The sequence below is a fragment of the Mustelus asterias genome, chromosome 4 (assembly GCF_964213995.1).
Source record: "Mustelus asterias chromosome 4, sMusAst1.hap1.1, whole genome shotgun sequence".
Lineage (NCBI taxonomy): Eukaryota > Metazoa > Chordata > Chondrichthyes > Carcharhiniformes > Triakidae > Mustelus > Mustelus asterias.
The window spans coordinates 73,883,711-73,908,560 of NC_135804.1; the positions used below are offsets into that span (position 1 = coordinate 73,883,711).

General features: G+C 44.1%; 1 protein-coding gene across 1 annotated transcript in view; it reads right to left on the reverse strand.

The window, feature by feature from the left end:
- The window catches only part of LOC144492782 (dynein axonemal assembly factor 6-like), a 109,855-nt gene that overhangs the window by 11,534 nt on the left and 73,471 nt on the right, over nucleotides 1-24,850 (reverse strand). Inside the window, exons 4-5 of the mRNA XM_078211202.1 lie at nucleotides 15,627-15,723; nucleotides 5,812-5,897 (exon numbers count right to left, since the gene is read on the reverse strand). Coding sequence (XP_078067328.1) covers nucleotides 5,812-5,897; nucleotides 15,627-15,723 — 183 coding nt within the window. The remainder of the gene's footprint in view (nucleotides 1-5,811; nucleotides 5,898-15,626; nucleotides 15,724-24,850) is intronic.

Here is a 24,850-nt window from a genome sequence, read left to right on the forward strand (position 1 = left end):
ATGCCATATACATGGATTTTAGTAAGGCGTTTGATAAAGTCCCCCTTGGTCGGCTTATGAAGAAAGTAAGGATGTGTGGGATAGAGGGAAGTTTGGCCGATTGGATAGGTAACTGGCTATCTAACAGAAGACAGAGGGTGGTGGTGGATGGAAAATTTTCAGACTGGAAACCGGTTACCAGCGGAGTGCCACAGGGATCAGTGCTTGGTCCTCTGCTATTTGTAATTTTTATAAATGACTTGGAGGAGGAGGCTGAAGGGTGGATCAGTAAATTTGCTGATGACACCAAAATTGGAGGAGTAGTGGATGAGGTGGAGGGCTGTTGTAGGCTGCAAAGAGATATAGATAGGATGCAGAGCTGGGCTGAAAAATGGCAAATGGAGTTTAACCCTGATAAATGCGAGGTGATTCATTTTGGTAGGACAAATTTGAATGTGGATTACAGGGTCAAAGGTAGGGTTCTGAAGAATGTGGAGGAACAGAGAGATCTTGGGGTTCATATCCACAGATCTCTGAAGGTTGCCACTCAAGTGGATAGAGCCGTGAAGAAGACCTATCGTGTGTTGGCGTTCATTAACAGGGGGTTTGAGTTTAAGAGCCGTGGGGTTATACTGCAACTGTATAGGACCTTGGTGAGACCACATTTGGAATATTGCGTGCAGTTCGGGTCACCTCACTATAAGAAGGATGTGGAGACACCGGAAAGAGTGCAAAGGAGATTTACCAGGATGCTGCCTGGTTTGGACGGTAGGTCTTATGAGGAAAGGTTGAGGGAACTTGGGCTTTTCTCTTTGGAGCGGAGGAGGTTGAGAGGAGACTTGATAGAGTTTTATAAGATGATGAGGGGGATAAGAACATAAGAACATAAGAAATAGGAGCAGGAGTAGGCCATCTAGCCCCTCGAGCCTGCCCCGCCATTCAATAAGATCATGGCTGATCTGACGTGGATCAGTACCACTTACCCGCCTGATCCCCATAACCCTTAATTCCCTTACCGATCAGGAATCCATCCATCCGCGCTTTAAACATATTCAGCGAGGTAGCCTCCACCACCTCAGTGGGCAGAGAATTCCAGAGATTCACCACCCTCTGGGAGAAGAAGTTCCTCCTCAACTCTGTCTTAAACCGACCCCCCTTTATTTTGAGGCTGTGTCCTCTAGTTTTAACTTCCTTACTAAGTGGAAAGAATCTCTCCGCCTCCACCCTATCCAGCCCCCGCATTATCTTATAAGTCTCCATAAGATCCCCCCTCATCCTTCTAAACTCCAACGAGTACAAACCCAATCTCCTCAGCCTCTCCTCATAATCCAAACCCCTCATCTCCGGTATCAACCTGGTGAACCTTCTCTGCACTCCCTCCAATGCCAATATATCCTTCCTCATATAAGGGGACCAATACTGCACACAGTATTCCAGCTGCGGCCTCACCAATGCCCTGTACAGGTGCATCAAGACATCCCTGCTTTTATATTCTATCCCCCTCGCAATATAGGCCAACATCCCATTTGCCTTCTTGATCACCTGTTGTACCTGCAGACTGGGCTTTTGCGTCTCATGCACAAGGACCCCCAGGTCCCTTTGCACGGTAGCATGTTTTAATTTGTTTGCATTGAGATAGTAATCCCATTTGTTTTTATTTCCTCCAAAGTGTATAACCTCGCATTTCTCAACGTTATACTCCATTTGCCATATCCTCGCCCACTCACTCAGCCTGTCCAAATCTCTCTGCAGATCTTCTCCGTCCTCCACACCATTCACTTTTCCACTTATCTTTGTGTCGTCTGCAAACTTCGTTACCCTACACTCCGTCCCCTCCTCCAGATCATCTATATAAATGGTAAACAGTTGCGGCCCGAGTACCGATCCCTGCGGCACGCCACTAGTTACCTTCCTCCAACCGGAAAAACACCCATTTATTCCGACTCTTTGCTTCCTGTCGGATAGCCAGTCCCCAATCCACTTTAACACACTACCCCCAACTCCGTGTGCCCTAATCTTCTTCAGTAGCCTTTTATGGGGCACCTTATCAAACGCCTTTTGGAAATAAATATAGATAGAGTGAATGTTCAAAGACTATTTCCTCGGGTGAATGGAGCGGTAACTAGGGGGCATAACTATAGGGTTCATGGTGGGAGATATAGGAAGGATATCCGAGGTAGGATTTTTACTCAGAGAGCGGTTGGGGTGTGGAATGGACTGCCTGCAGGGATAGTGGAGTCAGAAACTTTAGGAACATTTAAGAAGCTATTGGATAGGCACATGGAGTACTTCGGGATGATAGGGAGGAAATAGCTTGATCTGGGTTTAAGGCAAAGCTCGGCACAACATCGTGGGCCGAAGGGCCTGTTCTGTGCTGTACTGTTCTATGTTCTATGCCATGGCTTTCATAACCATGAGGCAGGAAGTCTCGCCTCCAAAAACTGCCAGCCCACAGGCTTGTGCAGCACGATTTGAAATTGCTGATATTTTTTGCAGGCAGAGTGCATATGGGAGTGCCAGAGAACGGGTCTAAAAGCTGGATCTGAAACACTCCCAGTTTCAAGTCCGCCCAACATTTAGAATCAAAATGGTAAAATAGGGCCCTTGGAGGTTCTATAGATATATGAAAAGAAAGAGGTTGGTGAAGACAAATGTAGGCCTCCGACAGACAGAAATGGAGAAATGTATAATAGGGGACAAATGAATGGCTGAGCAACTGAATACTTTGGTTCCGTCTTCACAAAAGAGGACATAAATCACATACCAGAAATATTGGAGAATGCAAGATTTAGTGAGAGGGAAGAACTGAGGGAGATCAATAATAGTAAAGAAATGGTGCTGGGAAAATTGATGGTATTGAAGGCGGATATTTTTCCCAGGGCCTTCATCCCAGAGTACTTACTGAAGTGGCTCTAGAAATAGTGGATCCATTGGTGGTCATCTTCCAGCATTCCATATACTCTGGAACAGTCCCTGCAGATTGGAGGGTAGCTAATGTCACTCCAATATTCAAAAAGGGAAGTAGAGAGAAAACAGGGACTGATACAGCAGGATATAGATCAGTTGTGTGGAAAACAGATAAGAATGTTGCTTCTGCAGGAGAATCACAAGACGACTGATAAGGTATGGATAGGGTTAAACTGGCTGGGACAAAGGAAAGCCAGTACTGCAGCTTGTCACGTACACTGTGGGCGTTCACACAGAAAGTGGCGCGAAAATGGGAGATAAGGATGGGAGGGAACAGCCAAATAAGGGACAAAGTAAACATGGACGGGGACTGCCAAATTGGATAGCAAGGGCAGTAAACAAAGGCGGAGTAAACCTAGGGCTTATGATAGGTGATATCGATAACACGAACACCAACTGTGAGGAAGGGGAGGGATTGAGAGACACAAAGAAATTATATAAAACTATATGAAATATGCTCCAGGGTGTGCCTATTTGCTAGCCACCCGTTCTTGCAAGACCGTTAAATAAAAGTGTTTGCTACTTCAGAATTTGACTTGGAGTAAATTATTTGCAAAATGAGCTTTGTTTCTCACAGTTGGAGACTTGGGTGGAGAGATGGCAGATGGAATTTAATCTGGACAAATATCAGGTAATGCATTTTGGAAGGTAGGTAGGTAGGTAGGTACAGATAGGAAATATACAGTAAATGGCAGAACCCTTAAGAGTATTGATAGGCAAAAGGATCTGAGTGTACAGGTACACAGGTCACTGAAAGTGGCAATGCAGGTAGAGAAGGTAGTCAAGAAGGCATACGGCATGCTTGCCTTTATCGGCCGGGGTATTGAGTTTAAAAATTGGCAAGTCATGTTGCAGCTTTATAGAACCTTAGTTAGGCCGCTCTTAGAATATAGTGTTCAATTCTGGTCGCCACACTACCAGAAGGATGTGGAAGCTTTGGAGAGGGTACACAAACGATTTACCAGGATGTTGCCTGGTATGGAGGGCATTAGCTGTGAGGACAGGTTGGAGAAACTTGGTTTGTTCTCACTGGAGCGACGGAGGTTGAGGGGCGACCTGATAGAAGTCTACAAGATTATGAGAGGCATGGAGAGAGTGGATAGTCAGAAGCTTTTTCCCAGGGTGGAAGAGTCAATTACTAGGGAGCATAGGTTTAAGGTGCGAGGGGCAAGGTTTAAAGGAGATGTACAAGGCAGATTTTTTACACAGAGAGTAGTGGGTGCCTGGAACTCGTTGCCGGGGAGGTAGTGGAAGCGGATACGGTAGTGATTTTTAAGGGGCATCTTGACAAGTACATGAATAGGACGGGAATAGAGGGATATGGTCCCTGGAAGGGTAGGGGTTTTTAGTTAAGTCGGGCAGCATGGTCAGTGCAGGCTTGGAGGGCCAAAGGGCCTGTTCCTGTGCTGTAATTTTCTTTGTTCTATAGATCAGTAAGCCTAACATCGCTAGTGGGGAAAATTCTTGAATCTATTATCAAGGACTTGATAGCGAAGCGTTTAGAAAGCAGTGGCAGGATCAGACAGAGTCAGCATGGATTTGTGAAGGGGAAATCATGCTTGACAAATCTGTTGGAATTCTTTGAAGTTGTAACAAGTAGAGCTGACAAGGGGGAGCCAGTCGATGTGGTATATTTGGACTTTCAGGAAGCGTTTGACTAAATCCCACATAAGAGATTATCAGGGAGCTATGACCTCACTCACTAGCATTGTTAACTTACAAAATTATTATTTTAACAGTTTGGGAAGGTGGGTATCATGGAGAAACTGGACAATTGGCTTTAAAATGACTCAAGTCATGACTGGAAATGGAATTTGTGTCTTTCAGGACAGCAGCAATCTTGTTATCTCTAAAGATGCACTAACGTCCCCATGACTGCAGAGATCAACCCCCAAGGAATTGTACTAAGGCTCTTTACATTTCTAAGGCCAAGCCCATGGCCAACAGGGACAATCAATCTGCAAGGACAAAAGCAGGCTGAACTTATTGATGGCTGAAAGATGAACTATCTCAAGAATGCAGACAAGGAATATACATCCTTTGTCCAAACCAAGGTGGAGAACTGCATGTCATGTCACATGATATCCACCTTCCCAAACTGTTAAAACCTGTAATATTGCCTTGTGGAGCTAAGAAAAGGCTGACTGTCATTTACCATCTGGCAGGTAGCAGCAGAAAAAAGGCTTTGCCTAAGTTTTTGAATACCTGGCTCCCCGCCTACACTGTTTCTACTGGAATTTTTAAACTTCTGGACCAGCACCAACAAGATTCTATGTGCCTATCCCGTTGTGGAAATTATCTCTATTGGAAAAGTGGATTATCCAGCATCAGTCTTCAACCTCTTGACTCTGTGAAGGAATACACCATTGGACTTTGATGCAAGTCTCTGAACTCATGTGAAACAATAATTATTTTCTTCTCTGTGGTCTTTGCCCTATACTTCTTTCTTCCCCTTATCCCTCTTTTATAGTATAAATATACTGGGGGCTTCGTAGCACCGCTTTCTCCTGTGTTTCGAGTATGTGTAAAATAAACTAACCCTTTTATTTCACGCTAGCTTGGGTTTGCTGTGGGATTATTAATAGAAATTGGATCACACAAAAGCTGAGGGGTTGGAAAGTATGAAGGAGGAAATCAAAAACCAAAAACACCTTTCTGTTTAAGGACAGATAGTGGGAGAAGATATCAGGGTTGTTTAAATTAAACCCTCGCCTGCCATAACAATGCTAAATAGCATTCTGCTCTCACAACGGGCTGGGTGAAGAGTGGCCAGATTTAGGCTGAGGGGGCAGAGCTGGCCTTGTCTTTCAGACAGACTTGGTGATATTCCACAGGAAGACCTTCCTTTAGCAGTCTCTCACTTACTAGATTGGTGATCGAAGAGCCAGAAAGTGTTCTTTAATGTCCAGAGTGACATCTGCTGGTTTGCAGTCAGGCAGCTTGATTTTTATCTAAAAAATAGTTTTAATAATACAAATACAAAGTTATCAACAGCATATTAAAACAATTTAAGTCAACTGCTAAATCATTTTAGTATTTTTGTTTCTATCTGCCTAATCCATTCATCACCTCATGACACCTCACCTACAGCCTAGCTGTAATCAATGTGCCATTGTCATTAATATTTAACTTGACCTCAATGATGATGTTCAGGAAATGTTCTATTCTGATCTTGATGAAGTCCTCACTGCCATCCCAAAATAAAAGATCATCCTTTTAGATAACTTAAATCCCAGGGTTGGCCCTGACTCCATTGTCTAGAGTGGAATCATTGAGAAAAGTGGGGTGGGAAAATTTTCCAAAGTTTTCCCAAAGTGGGAAAACTTTGCAAACAGGCAAAGTTTTCTTAGCCAGTTTTCATCTCTTCCAGCAGAAGGGTGGAAAATCACATGGAGGCACCATAGATCAAAGCTTTGCCACATCCTGGATGAAGTCATTTTTTGAGTCATAAAGCTATGTGATTTCTGTATCACTTGGTCCATGCAGACTGATGACTGCTGGATAGATCCATGCCTTGTTCGATCAGTGATGAACACTTACCTTGCATCAAGACATCAAAAAACCAGAAGTCTAAGAGGAAGAAGATCAACGTCTCAGCAATTAGGGGAGGTGGTGTTGTAGTGGAATTGTCATTGGACTATTAATCCAGAGACCCAGGGTAATGCTCTGGGGACCCAGGTTCAAATCCTGCCAAAGCAGATGGTGAATTTTGAATTCAATAAAAATATGGAATTAGAAATCCAATGATGACCATGAAATCATGGTCGATTGTCATAAAAACCCATCTGGTTCACTAACATCCTTAAGGGGAGGAAATCTGCCATCCTTACCTGGTCTGGCCTACATGTGACTCCAGAGCCACAGCAATGTGGTTGACTCTTAACTTCCTTCAGGGATGGGCAATCAATGTTGACCCAGCCAGTGTTGCCCACATCCCAAGAATGAATAAAAAAAAGGTGGCCCAACTGAGGAGAGGAATTCCAAGTGCAACAATTCCAACAATCAGTCAGGAAAATCTTCACACATTCAACTCAATTCCAGAACAATGGGTTCAAATAATGTCAGCTTGACTTCTGTGTCCAGACCATTGGGTGTGAGCATCGTTGTCACCAAGACTAACTGGATGAAAGTGATCTCCTAGAGTAAAAAACGAGCAGCCTTTGTTGTCTAGTAGAACAACCTAAAGTCACAAGTCAAGAGGCAGCCTTGAGCTGTTGCCCAAAGACAAATCTGGAATATAAAGGACACATGGTGGGAAGAGAATATCCAAGAAATGTAACAATATGATGACCATTATGACATGTGAAGTTTCTTTGAACCACCAAGGTCATATATAGGCCAAAGTCAAACGGACAAAATGTCCTTCACTCAAAGAATGGTGTTTCTCTTCTTAAGGGTGACAATATTAATGATTTGGATGAGAATATAGGAGGCATGGTTAGTAAGTTTGCAGATGACACTAAGATTGGTGGCATAGTGGACAGTGAAGAAAGTTATCTCCAATTGCAACGGGATCTTGGTCAATTGGGCCAGTGGGCTGACAAATGGCAGATGAAGTTTAATTTAGACAAATGCGAGGTGATGCATTTTGGTAGATTGAACCAGGGCAGGACTTACTCAGTTAATGGTAGGGCATTGAGGAGAGTTACAGAACAAAGAGATCTAGGGGTACATGTTCATAGCTCCTTGAAAGTGGAGTCACAGGTGGACAGAGTGGTGAAGAAGGCATTCGGCATGCTTGGTTTCATCGGTCAGAACATTGAATACAGGAGTTGGAATGTCTTGTTGAAGTTACAAGACATTGGTAAGGCCACACTTAGAATACTGTGTGCCATTCTGGTCACCCGATTAGAGAAAGGATATTATTAAACTAGAAAGAGTGCAGAAAAGATTTACTAGGATGCTACTGGGACTTGATGGATTGAGTTATAAGGAGAGGCTGGATAGACTGGGACTTTTTTCTCTGGAGCATAGGAGGCTGAGGGGTGATCTTATAGAGGTCTAAAAAATAATGAGGGGCATAGACAAGGTAGATAGTCAATATCTTTTCCCAAAGGTAGGGGAGTCTAAAACTAAAGGGCATAGGTTTAAGGTGAGAGGGGAGAGATCCAAAAGTGTCCAGAGGGGCAATTCTTTCACACAGAGGATGGTGAGTGTCTGGACAAGCTGCCAGAGGTAGTAGTAGAGGCGGGTACAATTTTGTCTTTTAAAAAGCATTTAGATAGTTACATGGGTACGACGGGTATAGAGGGATATGGGCCAAATGGGATTAGCTTAGGGGTTTTTTAAAAAAAGGGCGGCATGGACAAGTTGGGCCGAAAGGCCTGTTTGCATGCTGTAAACCTCTATGACTCTATGCTATCTACCAAGGCTGGAAAGAACACTTTGAACAATGCTATCCATAATGGCAGCAGATATTCAATAGGCTACCCCCGCCCACCAACTACTCTTGGGTACAATCCAAGGGTGAACTATCATCGATGAGAGAACTGCAACAAGCAATTAATTGGACGAATGGTATTTCAGCTGAGCTGGCGGGATTTTTTTGTTCACATCATGGGTATATTTACTCATCCTATGGATTTAGCAAGAAGAGATTCTCCCCAACTTCAGGAGTGTGACAATCATAACTTATCTTCAAGAGTGAAGATAAATAAGCTGTGGAAACTATCAAGGAAACTATCACAGCATGACATACATTCCCCTGATTTGCCCACTTCCTGTGGCTGAGGAAATCCTCCCAAAGGGATAGTGTGGTTTTAGAGCTTCCAGAGGAACCTCTGACATGACTATTTTTACTAAACAAACCCAAGAAAAATACTGAGAACAAAACCATAAACTCTTCATTTCACACATGAATTTAACCAAAGCATTTGACTCAATAAATCATGAGGCTCTGTGGATTATGCTCCAGAGATTTGGATGTCCAAGAACACTCATTCTGCAATTGTTTCATAATGATATGAAGGTGACTGGCTTGAGTGGGAGATCTAAAACAGGCACCTTCAAATTCAAGACCGGGAGTCAAGCAAGGCTGTGTGCTAGCCTCCCATACTATTTACAATCTACCTGACAGTGGCTATTCACCTCATTAAAGATCAACTGTCCTCTGGTATTAGTATTAGAACATAGAACATAGAATTAATACAATGTAGATGGAAAACTCATTAATCTCAGTTGCCTCCATGCTAAAACTAAACTAACCACCAGAGACACACATGATCTCCAGTTTGTTAATTTCTGCAATGTTGTTGCCCACTCTGCAACATATTTGCGTACTACTCTCAACCTCTTCAATTCTGAGTATGAGAAATTCAGCCTGTCTTTGAATGCTTTCAAATCAAAACTCATGTATCAACGGGGCGACATGGTAGCACAGTGGTTAGCACTGCTTCCTCACAGCCCCGGGGACCCGGCTTCGATTCCCAGCTTGGGTCACTGTCTGTGTGGAGTTTGCAGGTAAGTGTAAGGGGCATTGGCAGGGTAAATACGTGGGGTTATGAGGATAGAGCCTGGGTGGGATTGTTGTCAGTGCAGATTTGATGGGCTGAATGGCCTCCTTCTGCACTGTAGGGATTCTATGATTCAATGAGGAAGCAAATCCTGTACTCAGGATCCTACTGAGTTGGATTGGAACAAATACTGGATGTCCTTGATAGGTATGTTCCTGTCAGGCAGGGAGGAAATGGCCGAGTGAGGGAACCATGGTTCACAAAAGAGGTGGAATGTCTTGTGAAAAGGAAGAGGGAAGCTTATGTAGGGATGAGGAAACAAGGTTCAGATGGCTTGATTGAAGTCCTTGGCGGGTCGGATCAAGGAAAACCCCAAGGCTTTTTACTCTTATGTGAGGAATAAAAGAATGACCAGGGTGAGGTTAGGGCCGGTCAAGGACAGTAGTGGGAACTTGTGTATGGAGTCAGTAGAGATAGGCGAGGTGATGAATGAATACTTTTCTTCAGTGTTCACCAAGGAGAGGGGCCATGTTTTTGAGGAAGAGAAGGTGTTACAGGCTAATAGGCTGGAGGAAATAGATGTTCGGAGGGAGGATGTCTTGGCAGTTTTGAATAAACTGAAGGTCGATAAGTCCCCTGGGCCTGATGAAATGTATCCTAGGATTCTTTGGGAGGCAAGGGATGAGATTGCAGAGCCTTTGGCGTTGATCTTTGGGTCCTCGCTGTCCACGGGGATGGTGCCAGAGGACTGGAGAATGGCGAATGTTGTTCCTCTGTTTAAGAAAGGGAATAGAAATGACCCTGGTAATTATAGACCGGTTAGTCTTACTTCGGTGGTTGGTAAATTGATGGAAAGGGTCCTTAGGGATGGGATTTACGACCATTTAGAAAGATGCGGATTAATCCGAGATAGTCAGCACGGATTCGTGAAGGGCAAGTCGTGCCTCACAAATTTGATAGAATTTTTTGAGGAGGTAACTAAGTGTGTTGATGAAGGTAGGGCAGTTGATGTCATATACATGGATTTTAGTAAGGCGTTTGATAAGGTCCCCCATGGTCGGCTTATGATGAAAGTGAGGAGGTGTGGGATAGAGGGAAAGTTGGCCGATTGGATAGGTAACTGGCTGTCTGACCGAAGACAGAGGGTGGTGGTCGATGGAAAATTTTCGGATTGGAGGCAGGTTGCTAGCGGTGTGCCGCAGGGATCAGTGCTTGGTCCTCTGCTCTTTGTGATTTTTATTAATGACTTAGAGGAGGGGGCTGAAGGGTGGATCAGTAAATTTGCTGATGACACCAAGATTGGTGGAGTAGTGGATGAGGTGGAGGGCTGTTGTAGGCTGCAAAGAGACATAGATAGGATGCAAAGCTGGGCTGAAAAATGGCAAATGGAGTTTAACCCTGATAAATGTGAGGTGATTCATTTTGGTAGGACTAATTTAAATGTGGATTACAGGGTCAAAGGTAGGGTTCTGAAGACTGTGGAGGAACAGAGAGATCTTGGGGTCCATATCCACAGATCTCTAAAGGTTGCCAGTCAAGTGGATAGAGCTGTGAAGAAGGCCTATAGTGTGTTAGCTTTTATTAACAGGGGGTTGGAGTTTAAGAGCCGTGGGGTTATGCTGCAACTGTACAGGACCTTGGTGAGACCACATTTGGAATATTGTGTGCAGTTCTGGTCACCTCACTATAGGAAGGATGTGGAAGCGCTGGAAGGAGTGCAGAGGAGATTTACCAGGATGCTGCCTGGTTTGGAGGGTAGGTCATATGAGGAAAGGTTGAGGGAGCTAGGGCTGTTCTAGAACATAGAACATAGAACATTACAGCGCAGAACAGGCCCTTCGGCCCACGATGTTGCACCGACCAGTTAAAAAAAAAAAAACTGTGACCCTCCAACCTAAACCAATTTCTTTTCGTCCATGAACCTATCTACGGATCTCTTAAACGCCCCCAAACTAGGCGCATTTACTACTGATGCTGGCAGGGCATTCCAATCCCTCACCACCCTCTGGGTAAAGAACCTACCCCTGACATCGGTTCTATAACTACCCCCCCTCAATTTAAAGCCATGCCCCCTCGTGCTGGATTTCTCCATCAGAGGAAAAAGGCTATCACTATCCACCCTATCTAAACCTCTAATCATCTTATATGTTTCAATAAGATCCCCTCTTAGCCGCCGCCTTTCCAGCGAAAACAATCCCAAATCTCTCAGCCTCTCCTCATAGGATCTCCCCTCCATACCAGGCAACATCCTGGTAAACCTCCTCTGCACCCTCTCCAAAGCCTCCACATCCTTCCTGTAATGTGGGGACCAGAACTGCACACAGTACTCCAAGTGCGGCCGCACCAGAGTTGTGTACAGTTGCAACATAACGCTACGACTCCTAAATTCAATCCCCCTACCAATAAACGCCAAGACACCATATGCCTTCTTAACAACCTTATCTACTTGATTCCCAACTTTCAGGGATCTATGCACACATACACCTAGATCCCTCTGCTCCTCCACACTATTCAAAGTCCTCCCGTTAGCCCTATACTCAACACATCTGTTATTCCTACCAAAGTGAATTACCTCACACTTCTCCGCATTAAACTCCATCCCCCACCTCTCGGCCCAACTTTGCAACCTGTCTAAGTCTTCCTGCAGACTACGACACCCTTCCTCACTGTCTACCACACCACCGACTTTGGTGTCATCAGCAAATTTGCTAATCCACCCAACTATACCCTCATCCAGATCATTAATAAATATTACAAACAGCAGTGGCCCCAAAACAGATCCCTGAGGTACACCACTTGTAACCGCACTCCATGATGAATATTTACTATCAACCACCACCCTCTGTTTCCTATCCGCTAGCCAATTCCTGATCCAATTTCCTAGATCACCCCCAATCCCATACATCTGCATTTTCTGCAGAAGCCTACCATGGTGAACCTTATCAAACGCCTTACTAAAATCCATATATACCACGTCCACTGCCTTGCCCCCATCCACCTCCTTGGTCACTTTCTCAAAAAACTCAATAAGGTTAGTAAGGCACGACCTACCTGCCACAAAACCATGCTGACTATCACCTATCAATTCATTACTCTCCAAATAACTATAAATCCTATCCCTTATAATTTTTTCCAACATCTTGCCGACAACAGAAGTGAGACTCACCGGTCTATAATTCCCGGGGAAGTCTCTGTTCCCCTTCTTAAACAATGGGACAACATTCGCTAACCTCCAATCTTCTGGTACTATACCAGAGGCCAACGACGACCTGAAGATCAGAGCCAGAGGCTCTGCAATCACTTCTCTTGCCTCCCAGAGAATCCTTGGATAAATCCCATCCGGACCAGGGGATTTATCTATTTTCAGACCCTCCAGAATATCCTGCACATCCTCCTTATCAACTGTAATACTGTCTATTCTACTCCCTTGCAACCCAGTGTCCTCCTCAGCTATATTCATGTCCCCTTGCGTGAACACCGAAGAGAAATATTGGTTCAATGCTTCACCAATCTCCTCCGGTTCCACACATAACTTCCCTCTGCCATCTATAACTGGCCCTAAACTTGCCCTAACCAACCTTCTGTTCTTGACATACCTATAGAACGCCTTAGGATTCTCTTTAACCCTATCCGCCAAAGTCTTCTCATGTCCCCTTTTAGCCCTTCTAAGCTCGCTCTTCAACTCCCTCTTAGCCAATCTAAAGCTTTCTAGTGCACTACCCGAGTGCTCACGTCTCATCCGAACATAAGCCTCCTTTTTCTTTTTAACCAACAAAGAAACTTTTTTGGTGCACCACGGTTCCCTAGCCCTACCAATTCCTCCTTGCCTGACAGGGACATACCTATCACAGACTCGCAGTAGCTGCTCCTTGAAAAAACTCCACATGTCGGACGTTCCCAGTCCCTGTAATCTCCTAGTCCAACCTATGTTTCCTAATTCTCTCCTAATAGCCTCATAATTACCCTTCCCCCAGCTAAAACCACTGGCCCGAGGTTCATGCCTATCCCTTTCCATCACTAAGGTGAACGTAACCGAATTGTGGTCACTATCACCAAAATGCACACCAACTTCCAAGTCTAGCACCTGGTCTGGCTCATTTCCCAGCACCAGATCCAATATAGCCTCACCTCTAGTTGGCCTGTCTACATACTGAGTCAAAAAACCTTCCTGCACGCTTTGAACAAAAACTGACCCCTCTAACGAGCTAGAGCTATAACAATTCCAGTCAATATTAGTCAAGTTAAAATCCCCCATAACAATTGCCCTATTACTTTCACTCCTAAGCAGGATTGACTCCGCAATCCTTTCCTCAACCTCTCTAGAACTTTTAGGAGGTCTATAGAAGACTCCCAACAGGGTGACCTCTCCTCTCCTATTTCTAATCTCCGCCCATACTACCTCAACAGATAAGTCCTCATCAAACCTCCTCTCTGACACTGTGATACAATCTCTGACCAATAATGCTACCCCTCCCCCTCTTCTACCTCCTTCCCTACTTCGACTAAAACATTTGAACCCCGGGACCTGTTCTCTCTGGAGCGGAGGAGGCTGAGGGGAGACTTAATAGAGGTGTATAAAATGATGAAGGGGATAGATAGAGTGAACGTTCAAAGACTATTTCCTCGGGTGGATGGAGCTATTACAAGGGGGCATAACTATAGGGTTCGTGGTGGGAGATACAGGACGGATATCAGAGGTAGGTTCTTTATGCAGAGAGTGGTTGGGGTGTGGAATGGACTGCCTGCAGTGATAGTGGAGTCAGACACTTTAGAAACATTTAAGCGGTTATTGGATAGGCACATGGAGCACACCAGGATGATAGGGAGTGGGATAGCTTGATCTTGGTTTCAGATAAAGCTCGGCACAACATCGTGGGCCGAAGGGCCTGTTCTGTGCTGTACTGTTCTATGTTCTATGTTCTACCTCATGCCACATGCTCTCTTGAGTTGCAAGATCTGTGGGTCAAGAATGGGCCTGTTCGTCTCATGAAGACACTGCAGAAGCTCACGAACCTGAGTTGGCGTCATCCTCAAATTGAAGAACAGCTGTTGACCTACCTGGGCTGCAGCCCCACAGCATCTTGAATTAAAATTCTCATCCTTGTTTTCATATCCCTTCAAAGCCTTATTCATCTCTATCATCTTGAGATACTTACACTCCAGAATTCTGTCTTCTTTCACATCATTGACTTACTTTGCCCCCAGCTACCGAGGCCCTAAGCTCTGGAATTCTTTCCCTAAACCTCTTTTCCACTCTCCCGTCCTTTAAGATGCTCTTTAAAATGCTCTTTGAACAAGTTGTCATCTGTCATCTGTCTTAATAACAATGTGCCTTGGTGTCAATCTTAGTCTGGTAAAGCTCCTGTTATGTATCTTGGGAAGTTATACCAAGCTAACAGTACTATATAAATGGACCAGCTGATCTTGGGACAGATTTAATGTGTGTATGTACGAAAAGTAAAAATGTGTATTTTTAGTCAAGGGTCTGCTTTGTGAAAGACCTTGATTTATTTTTGAAATTTATTAAGTTGCACATTTGTGCCTTCAAAGTACAATGCCTTTAAAGTTTATTAGTGTCACAAGTGCCTGTTCAGGAGCTGAGGCTTCTTCTCCCTAAACTTGGGCTGGTACCACCACTGTGGCACGTTCACTGCTGCTCCATCTAAAATCAGCTTACCACTACACCTGTAAAGTATTTATAGATTGAACTACTGACATAGCCACATAGCTACAGTGGCCTGAGCAGCTCACTGGCATATTCAGGGCAAGAGCAGGCCAAACAAGGGGAAAGAGATCAACATTCAGGATTATTCCAAAGCAGTTTCTCAAATGAATGCAATTGGAAGGCTGGCTCCATAACAAATCATGTAATGGGTTAGATTTCCTTATCAATACATGAGAAAGTTTGACCACATTTCTTTGGTGCTGGACGGTTTATTGAAATACCACAGAGAAGACCCAAGGTCCATAGTCCAGACAGTACCACAAATGTCGAAATTTAGGTGATACCAAGCTTGTGTTTAGCTAGACTGAAAGAGAGAATCTGTTGTTCTCTCTTCATCACCATAGCTTTCCTGTGCACATTGACCAAATAATTGACCAAGTGTGCTTTCATCACACTTTTCTTGAAGTTATGATGGTGACAAACAGGGACACTGTTGCTGAAATAGTCAATCTGTTAGTGAAATGAAGATCAATGTCCCAGCAGTAATGACAACAGTTGCTCACCACCATGTCTTCACAACAGGCTGTGGATCCATCCTTTCTGTTCATCCCCAGAAACACATCCTCTGTGCCAACTCGCTGTTTGAACAATATCTCATACCTAAAGGAAACAGAAACTAGCAACTCATGCAAACATTGACTTACATGAAAATGTAGTGCAGAGTACAAGAAGCCTCAAATTATACATTCACACAACTGCCCAACTGAAGGCGATTTTGAAAATCAAGAGATGAGCTCAACATACAAAGAGGAAGGTTAATAAAACACTCATGCAAAGAGTTAACAGACAAGTGGAATATTTTGTCACAAGTGGCTAAATTCAAAATAGTATTCAAAACTGAATGAATAATGGTTAAAAATTCAACACAGGAATTATAGTGTGGTGGCTTTACTAAGAAACAGCTGCAAAATGGAACTGGAAACACAGGGAATTTGTTAGGAAGTAGACATGCTGATTAAGGATTAAATTACTTGTTGGGAGTAAAACTTCAATATCAAGACTTCATGGCTAATTTCTAAAATTTTAAATGCTGGACAAGACCCTTTTTAAAAAATGGCTGAAGTTATGTCTGTCTGTGACCCTCAAACAATAAGTACTAAAATGGCGGTTTTGTAGAAATTGACCTCTTGTTATGTCTGAAGTGATCCTAATGCCTCTGTGGGCTGCAGAAATAGATTTAAAGGGAATTATACAAAGATTGTGTACATTTCATAAGCCCAGCTAACTTGAGCCGATTCGTCTTTTAGGACAAAGGACCCCACAACATCCCTTGAAGTCTTAATGGTTGGAATATTCACAATCTCAGGGACCCGGACAAAGGGATTCACACCCTTTGTAAAAACCAGAGTGGAGAGGTGGGATTCACGCAACAATAACCCCTAGCTGGGGGAACCAATAACACTGCTTTGTGGAGCTACAAAATTTAGTCAACCATTTTTTCAACTACCAAGCAGCAGCACAGAAAAGTGGCTCCACCAGGCTGAATACCTGGCCCCACCCATACTATTTCAACTTTTGTATTATCCCCTACAAGGCTGATTCATTTCTATGTGCCTATCTCATTGTGGAAGTCATCTCTACTCGAGAAGTGAATTATTCAGTATCAGTATTTGACCTGCCAACCTCTTTGAAGCAATATATCATTGGACTTTGATGCTGGACTCTGCACTCATGGGAAACAATAATTACTTTCCCTGTAAACCTTTCTTTATCTATCCCTCTTTTACTGTATGAGTGCACAGGGGGCTACTAGGCAACCCCTCTACTGTGTGTGAGTGTGTGAAAATAAACCAACCTGATGAGTTTATCATATCTCAAGTTCACTGTGGGGTTAGGAAATTGGAATCACACCAAAATTGAGGAGTTGGTTGCAAAGCAAAACACCTGTTTATGAACAGGTGCTGAGAGGAGAAATCAGGTCTGTGACAAGGGGTAAGTAGACGGTGGAGATTTTGTGGGTAGAATCAAGAAATAGGAGAGGATTTAAGATTGAAATGGGAATGTGGGCTCCCTGAATTGGCAAATTGCACAAAAGCTGAGGTTAGTCAAATAAGTTTTTAGGGGTATTTTAACTTTCATGTATATTGGCGAAAGCAAAATAGCACACACCAGTCTGGCAGAAAAGTTCTTGTGTGTCAAGGATAGTTTTCTGTGACATTATGTCCAAGAGCCAACAAGGGGCCAAGGCTATATTAGATTTCATGGTGAGCAATGGTGAGCAATGAGCATGAATTTATTAACAGCCTAATAATGCATGAACATTTATCTAATTGCAATCATAGTATGATTGAGAGCTCAATGTTAGATTTGAAACAGTTGCTTAAAATTCTAGATTTAGGTAAGACTGATCTCAATAGGGTGAGACAAAGTGTGTCGACAATAAATGGGACAAATCTATTAATGTACAAAACAATTGATTGTCAGTGGGAGATGTTGAAAAATTTGTTTAATGTGATACAGAACTAGTTTATATTCCTAAGGGGTAGAATACAACTTGTCAAGAAACAGCCATGGACAACTAATGAGGTACGAGACAGCAGGAAAGTAAAAGAAACATAAAATGTCACAAAAATTAACACAAATCCTAGCAAAAGGGAAAAATACAAAGAACAGTAAAAGGCAACAACAAATAGTAAGAGCTTGTAAAGCGAGTATGAAACCAATATCAAAATCCAAGCTGAACACTTTTACAACAATATTAGGATAGAGGCATTTATGAATAATGTGCGGTCCTTAAAAACTGAACATGATAATGTCATAAATGAAAGTAGGGAAATTTTGAATAAGAACATGTTGAATAATTTACTTTGTGCCAATTTATATGGTAAAGAATAGCAAGAAAACGTTACGAGGAAACTTAATACTGAATCAGGGACAGAATCTCTCCAACATTGCTATAAACAAATTTTGTTTGTTGGCACGGTGGCACAGTGGTTAGCATTGTTGCATCATAGCTCCAGGGACCCAGATTCAATTCCGGCCTGGGTGACATTTGCACATTCTCCCCGTGTCTGTGTGGGTTTCCTCCAGGTGCTCCAGTTTCCTCCCAGAGTCCAAAGACATGCAGGTTCGGTGAATTGGCCATAAATTGACCCTTAGTGTCCCAAGGTTAAATGGTAAATGCATGAGGCTATAGGGATAGGGCGGGGGAGAGGAACTAGGTAAGAACTAGGTCAGAGAGTCGGATTCGATGGGCCGAATGGCCTCTTCTGCACTGTAGAGATTCTATGAAATTAACAGCAATGAAGAAAACATTGGCACCAAAGAGTAATACATCATTGATGGTTTTTATCCAAAGGTTTTAAAGGGAGTGGTGAAAACATTGAAGATAGCCAAACTGCTTTCTTCCAATTTCTTGATTCAGGTATCATTCCTTTAGATTGAAACATTGCACATGTCCTTCTGCTATTTATGAAAGATGGGGTAAACTTAGGAATTAGAAACCTAACAGCTGATGTCAGGAAACTATTAGTGCCTATAATTAAGGATAATAAATAAGAGCCTGAATATCCTGAACATTTTCAGCTGATCAGAGATGGATTTGTAAAGTGTAAATCATGCTTGACAAACCTCACTAAATATTTCTGAAGAGGGACAAAGAGTGAACAAGAGAAATGCTTATGGATGTTATTTGTATCGATGTCCAAAAGGCAATTGATAAAGTCATTCTTAATGAACTGTTATCTGAAGTTGAAGCTCATGGAATTGAAGGCAAATTATTCAGCTGGTTAGAAGACTGGCTGAGTGACAGGACTGAGTGACTGGCTGAGTGACTCACCTGAAGAAGGGGCTTGCAGCTCCGAAAGCTTGTGTGGCTTTTGCTACCAAATAAACCTGTTGGACTTTAACCTGGTGTTGATAAACTTCTTACTGAGTGACAGAAGTGTTCACACCACAGGCTAAGACTCCACAGGGAATATGGATATCCGCAGGAAACGACCACAGGAATCTATGTTGGAATTACCTGAGCTATTATCAAACTTATAGAACTGTTCCAAAGTCTATAGAATCTTGGAAGATAACCACCAATGCAGCCACTATTTCTAGGCCACTTCATAGAACAGTACAGCACAGAACAGGCCCTTCGGCCCACGATGTTGTGCCGAGCTTTGTCTGAAACTCAAATCAAGCTATTTCCTCCCTATCATCCCGAAGTACTCCATGTGCCTATCCAATAGCTTCTTAAATGTTCCTAAAGTTTCTGACTCCACTATCCCCGCAGGCAGTCCATTCCACACCCCAACCACTCTCTGAGTAAAAAACCTACCTCGGAGATCCTTCCTATATCTCCCACCATGAACCCTATAGTTATGCCCCCTAGTTACCACTCCATTCACCCGAGGAAATAGTCTTTGAACGTTCACTCTATCTATCCCCTTCATCACCTTATAAACCTCTATCAAGTCTCCTCTCAACCTCCTCCGCTCCAAAGAGAAAAGCCCAAGTTCTCTCAACCTTTCCTCATAAGACCTACCCTCCAAACCAGGCAGCATCCTGGTAAATCTCCTTTGCACTCTTTCCAGTGTCTCCACATCCTTCTTATAGTGAGGTGACCAGAACTGCACACAATATTCCAAATGTGGTCTCGCCAAGGTCCTGTACAGTTGCAGCATAACCCCACGGCTCTTAAACTCAAACCCCCTGTTAATGAACGCCAACACACTGTAGGCCTTCTTCACGGCTCTATCTACTTGAGTGGCAACCTTCAGAGATCTATGGATATGAACCCCAAGATCTCTCTGTTCCTCCACATTCTTCAGAAGCCTACCTTTGACCCTGTAATCCACATTTAAATTTGTCCTACCAAAATGAATCACCTCGCATTCATCAGGGTTAAACTCCATTTGCCATTTTTCAGCCCAGCTCTGCATCCTATCTATATCTCTTTGCAGCCTACAACAGCCCTCCACCTCATCCACTACTCCACCAATCTTGGTGTCATCAGCAAATTTACTGATCCACCCTTCAGCCCCCCCCACTTCCTTAAGTATTCTGGGATGTAGATTATTAGGCTCTGGGGATTTATCAGTCTTCAATCCCATCAATTTCCTCAACACCATTTCTCTACTAATACTGATTTCCTTCAGTTCCTCTCACTAAACCCTTGTTCCCCACCATTTCCTTCTTTGTGAAGACAGAACCAAAGTACGTATTTAATTGGTCAGCCATTTTTTTGTTCCCCATTATAAATTCCCCTGTTTCTGAGTTAGGGGGACCTACATTTGTGTTCACCAAACTCTTTCTCTTCACATACCGATAGAAACTTTTAAAATCAGTTTTTATGTTCCCCGCAAGCTCTCTGTCATACTCTATTTTCTCCTTCTTAATCAATCCCTTGGTCCTCCTTTGCCGAATTCTGCTCAAACAGAGGACTGCTTCCAGTCCTCAGGTCTGTTGATTTTTTTCTGGCAAATTTGTATGCCTCTCCCTTTGATCTAATAAGAACATAAGAACATAAGAAATAGGAGCAGGAGTAGGCCATCTAGCCCCTCGAGCCTGCCCCGCCATTCAATAAGATCATGGCTGATCTGACGTGGATCAGTACCACTTACCCGCCTGATCCCCATAACCCTTAATTCCCTTACCGATCAGGAATCCATCCATCCGCGCTTTAAACATATTCAGCGAGGTAGCCTCCACCACCTCAGTGGGCAGAGAATTCCAGAGATTCACCACCCTCTGGGAGAAGAAGTTCCTCCTCAACTCTGTCTTAAACCGACCCCCCTTTATTTTGAGGCTGTGTCCTCTAGTTTTAACTTCCTTACTAAGTGGAAAGAATCTCTCCGCCTCCACCCTATCCAGCCCCCGCATTATCTTATAAGTCTCCATAAGATCCCCCCTCATCCTTCTAAACTCCAACGAGTACAAACCCAATCTCCTCAGCCTCTCCTCATAATCCAAACCCCTCATCTCCGGTATCAACCTGGTGAACCTTCTCTGCACTCCCTCCAATGCCAATATATCCTTCCTCATATAAGGGGACCAATACTGCACACAGTATTCCAGCTGCGGCCTCACCAATGCCCTGTACAGGTGCATCAAGACATCCCTGCTTTTATATTCTATCCCCTTCGCAATATAGGCCAACATCCCATTTGCCTTCTTGATCACCTGTTGTACCTGCAGACTGGGCTTTTGCGTCTCATGCACAAGGACCCCCAGGTCCCTTTGCACGGTAGCATGTTTTAATTTCTTTCCATTGAGATAGTAATCCCATTTGTTATTATTTCCTCCAAAGTGTATAACCTCGCATTTCTCAACGTTATACTCCATTTGCCATATCCTCGCCCACTCACTCAGCCTGTCCAAATCTCTCTGCAGATCTTCTCCGTCCTCCACACCATTCACTTTTCCACTTATCTTTGTGTCGTCTGCAAACTTAGTTACCCTACACTCCGTCCCCTCCTCCAGATCATCTATATAAATGGTAAATAGTTGCGGCCCGAGTACCGATCCCTGCGGCACGCCACTAGTTACCTTCCTCCAACCGGAAAAACACCCATTTATTCCGACTCTTTGCTTCCTGTCGGATAGCCAGTCCCCAATCCACTTTAACACACTTCCCCCAACTCCGTGTGCCCTAATCTTCTTCAGTAGCCTTTTATGGGGCACCTTATCAAACGCCTTTTGGAAATCCAAAAACACCGCATCCACCGGTTCTCCTCCATCAACCGCCCTAGTCACATCTTCATAAAAATCCAACATGTTCGTCAAGCACGACTTTCCCCTCATGAATCCATGCTGCGTCTGATTGATCGAACCATTTCTATCCAGATGCCCTGCTATCTCCTCTTTAATAATGGATTCCAGCATTTTCCCTACTACAGACGTTAAGCTGACCGGCCTATAGTTACCCGCCTTTTGTCTCCTTCCTTTTTTAAACAGCGGCGTAACATTAGCCGTTTTCCAATCAACCGGCACTACCCCAGAATGCAACGAGTTTTGATAAATAATCACTAACGCATCCACTATTACCTCTGACATTTCTTTCAATACCCTGGGATGCATTCCATCCGGACCCGGGGACTTATCCACCTTCAGTCCCATTAGTCTACTGCCTCTCTGGTAACATGAATTGTATTAAGTATTTCTCCTGCTGCCAACCCTCTATCGTTAATATTTGGCAAACTATTTGTGTCCTCCACCGTGAAGACCGACACAAAAAACTTATTTAAAGACTCAGCCATATCCTCATTTCCCACTATTAACTCCCCCCTCTCGTCCTCCAAGGGTCCAACATTCACTCTAGCCACTCTATTCCTTTTTATATATTTATAAAAATTTTTACTATCATTTTTTATATTAATTGCTAGCCTAGCTTCATAGTCTATCCTTCCTTTCTTTATCGCTTTCTTAGTCTCTCTTTGTTGTTTCTTAAATTTTTCCCAATCACTTGTTTCTCCACTATTTTTGGCCACTCTGTACGCAGCTGTTTTTATTTTAATACTCTCCTTTATTTCCTTCGTTATCCACGGCTGGTTCTCCCTTTTCTTACAATCCTTGTTTTTTGCTGGAATATATTTTTGCTGAGAACTGAAAAGGATCTCCTTAAAAATCCTCCACTGTTCCTCAGCTATCCTACCTGCCAGCCTGCTCTCCCAGTCTACCTTAGCCAATTCATCCCTCATCCTATCATATTTCCCTCTGTTCAAACAGAGGACACTGGTTTGGGACCAAACTTTCTCCTCTTCCATCTGAATCAGAAATTCGACCATATTGTGGTCACTAGACCCAAGAGGGTCCTTCACAATAAGATCCTTAATTCTACCTACCTCGTTACACAATACCAGATCCAAAATAGCTCGTTCCCTCGTCGGTTCCGTAACATGCTGTTCAAGGAAACTATCCCGACAGCATTCTAAGAACTTCCTCCATTCCACCCTTACCGACTTGAGTCTGCCAGTCAATGTGCATGTTGAAGTCCCCCATGATTATTGCCGTTCCGTTTTTACACGCATCCCTTATCTGCTTGTTTATAGCCCTCCCTACCTCAACATTATTATTTGGGGGCCTATATACCACACCTACTAGTGTCTTTCTCCCTCTACTATTCCTCATCTCTACCCATAATGATTCCACGTTTTGTTCCTCAGAGCCTATGTCATCCCTCAGTACTACCCTGATATTATCTCTTATTAATAGCGCGACCCCACCACCTTTTCCTTCCTGTCTATTCTTCCTAAACGCCTGATACCCCTGGATATTCATCTCCCAGTCCTGGTCACCTTTCAGCCACGTTTCTGTAATGGCCACTAGATCGTACCCACTCGTGCTGATTTGCACCATCAACTCATTAACCTTGTTCCGAATGCTTCGTGCATTCAGGCAAAGTGTCCTTATTCCAGCTTTTATCTGGACCCGCTTTGATGAGTCGCGAACACCCTCTCCCTCTACTCCCTTATCTAAATTACCGCCTTCATTCACTTGCACCCTCTCCTCTACCATTAATTTTGTAATTCCCCTTACCCCTGCATCCTCCACCCCATCAATTAGTTCCTTGATCCTAGTCAACTCTTCTAGCTCCCCTCCCCCCAACCTATCTAGTTTAAATTCTCCCCAGTAACCTTAGCCAACCTACCGGCCAGGATATTGGTCCCCGTGTGATTCAAGTTCCACCCGTTTTTTGTATACAGATCACCCCCGCCCCTAAAGAGGTCCCAATGGTCCAGGAACCTGAATCCCTGCCCCCTGCACCAGTCCCTCAGCCACACATTCATCTTCCACCTCACTCCATTCCTGCCCTCACCTTCCCGTGGCACAGGCAGTAATCCTGAGATTACTACCTTTGCTTTCCTCTTTCTCAGCTGTCTCCCTAATTCCCTGTACTCCCTTTTCATGACCCCTTCTCCCTTCCTACCCACATCAGCGGTACCAATATGTACCGCTACCTCAGGCTCCTCTCCCTCCCACCTCAGGATTTCCGGGACGCGACTAGCGACATCCTGGATCCCGGCCCCAGGGAGGCAGACCACCATGCGAGAATCCCGCCTACCTCCGCAGAAACGCCTGTCTGTCCCCTTCACCATCGAGTCCCCGATTAATACCGCCTTCCTCCTCTTTTCCTTCGCCCTCTGAGTTACAGGGCTGGACTCCACTGCGGAGACACGGCCACTGCTGCTTCCCCCAGGCGGGCTGTCCCCCCCAGCAGTACTCAAGCAGGAGTACTTGTTGTGCAGGGGCAAATCCACTGGGGTGCTCTCAACCACCCTAGCCTTACCCTTCCTGGCCATCACCCACTTGGCCTCCTCCCGTTGCCCTGGTGTGACCACCTGATGATAGCTCTTGTCTATCACCTCCTCATTCTCCCTCATCAGCCTAAGATCCTCGAGCTGCAGTTCCAGCTCCCTAACACGGTCCCTCAGGAACCGCAGCTCGACACAATAATAATACTATCTCTAATTTCCCTTGTAAGCCACGGTATGGCCACCTTTCATAGAATCATAGAAACCCTACAGTACAGAAAGAGGCCATTCGGTCCATCGAGTCTGCACCGACCACAATCCCACCCAGGCCCGACCCCCATATCCCTACATATTTACCCACTAATCTCTCTAACCTATGCATTTCAGGACACTAAGGGAAATTTTTAGCATGGCCAAACAACCTAACCCGCACATCTTTGGACTGTTTCACTTTTGCACCAGACAGGAATAAACAATCGTTACAGTTCACCCATGCACTCTTTGAATGTTTGCAATTGCCTATCTACCGTCTTCCCTTAAAGTAA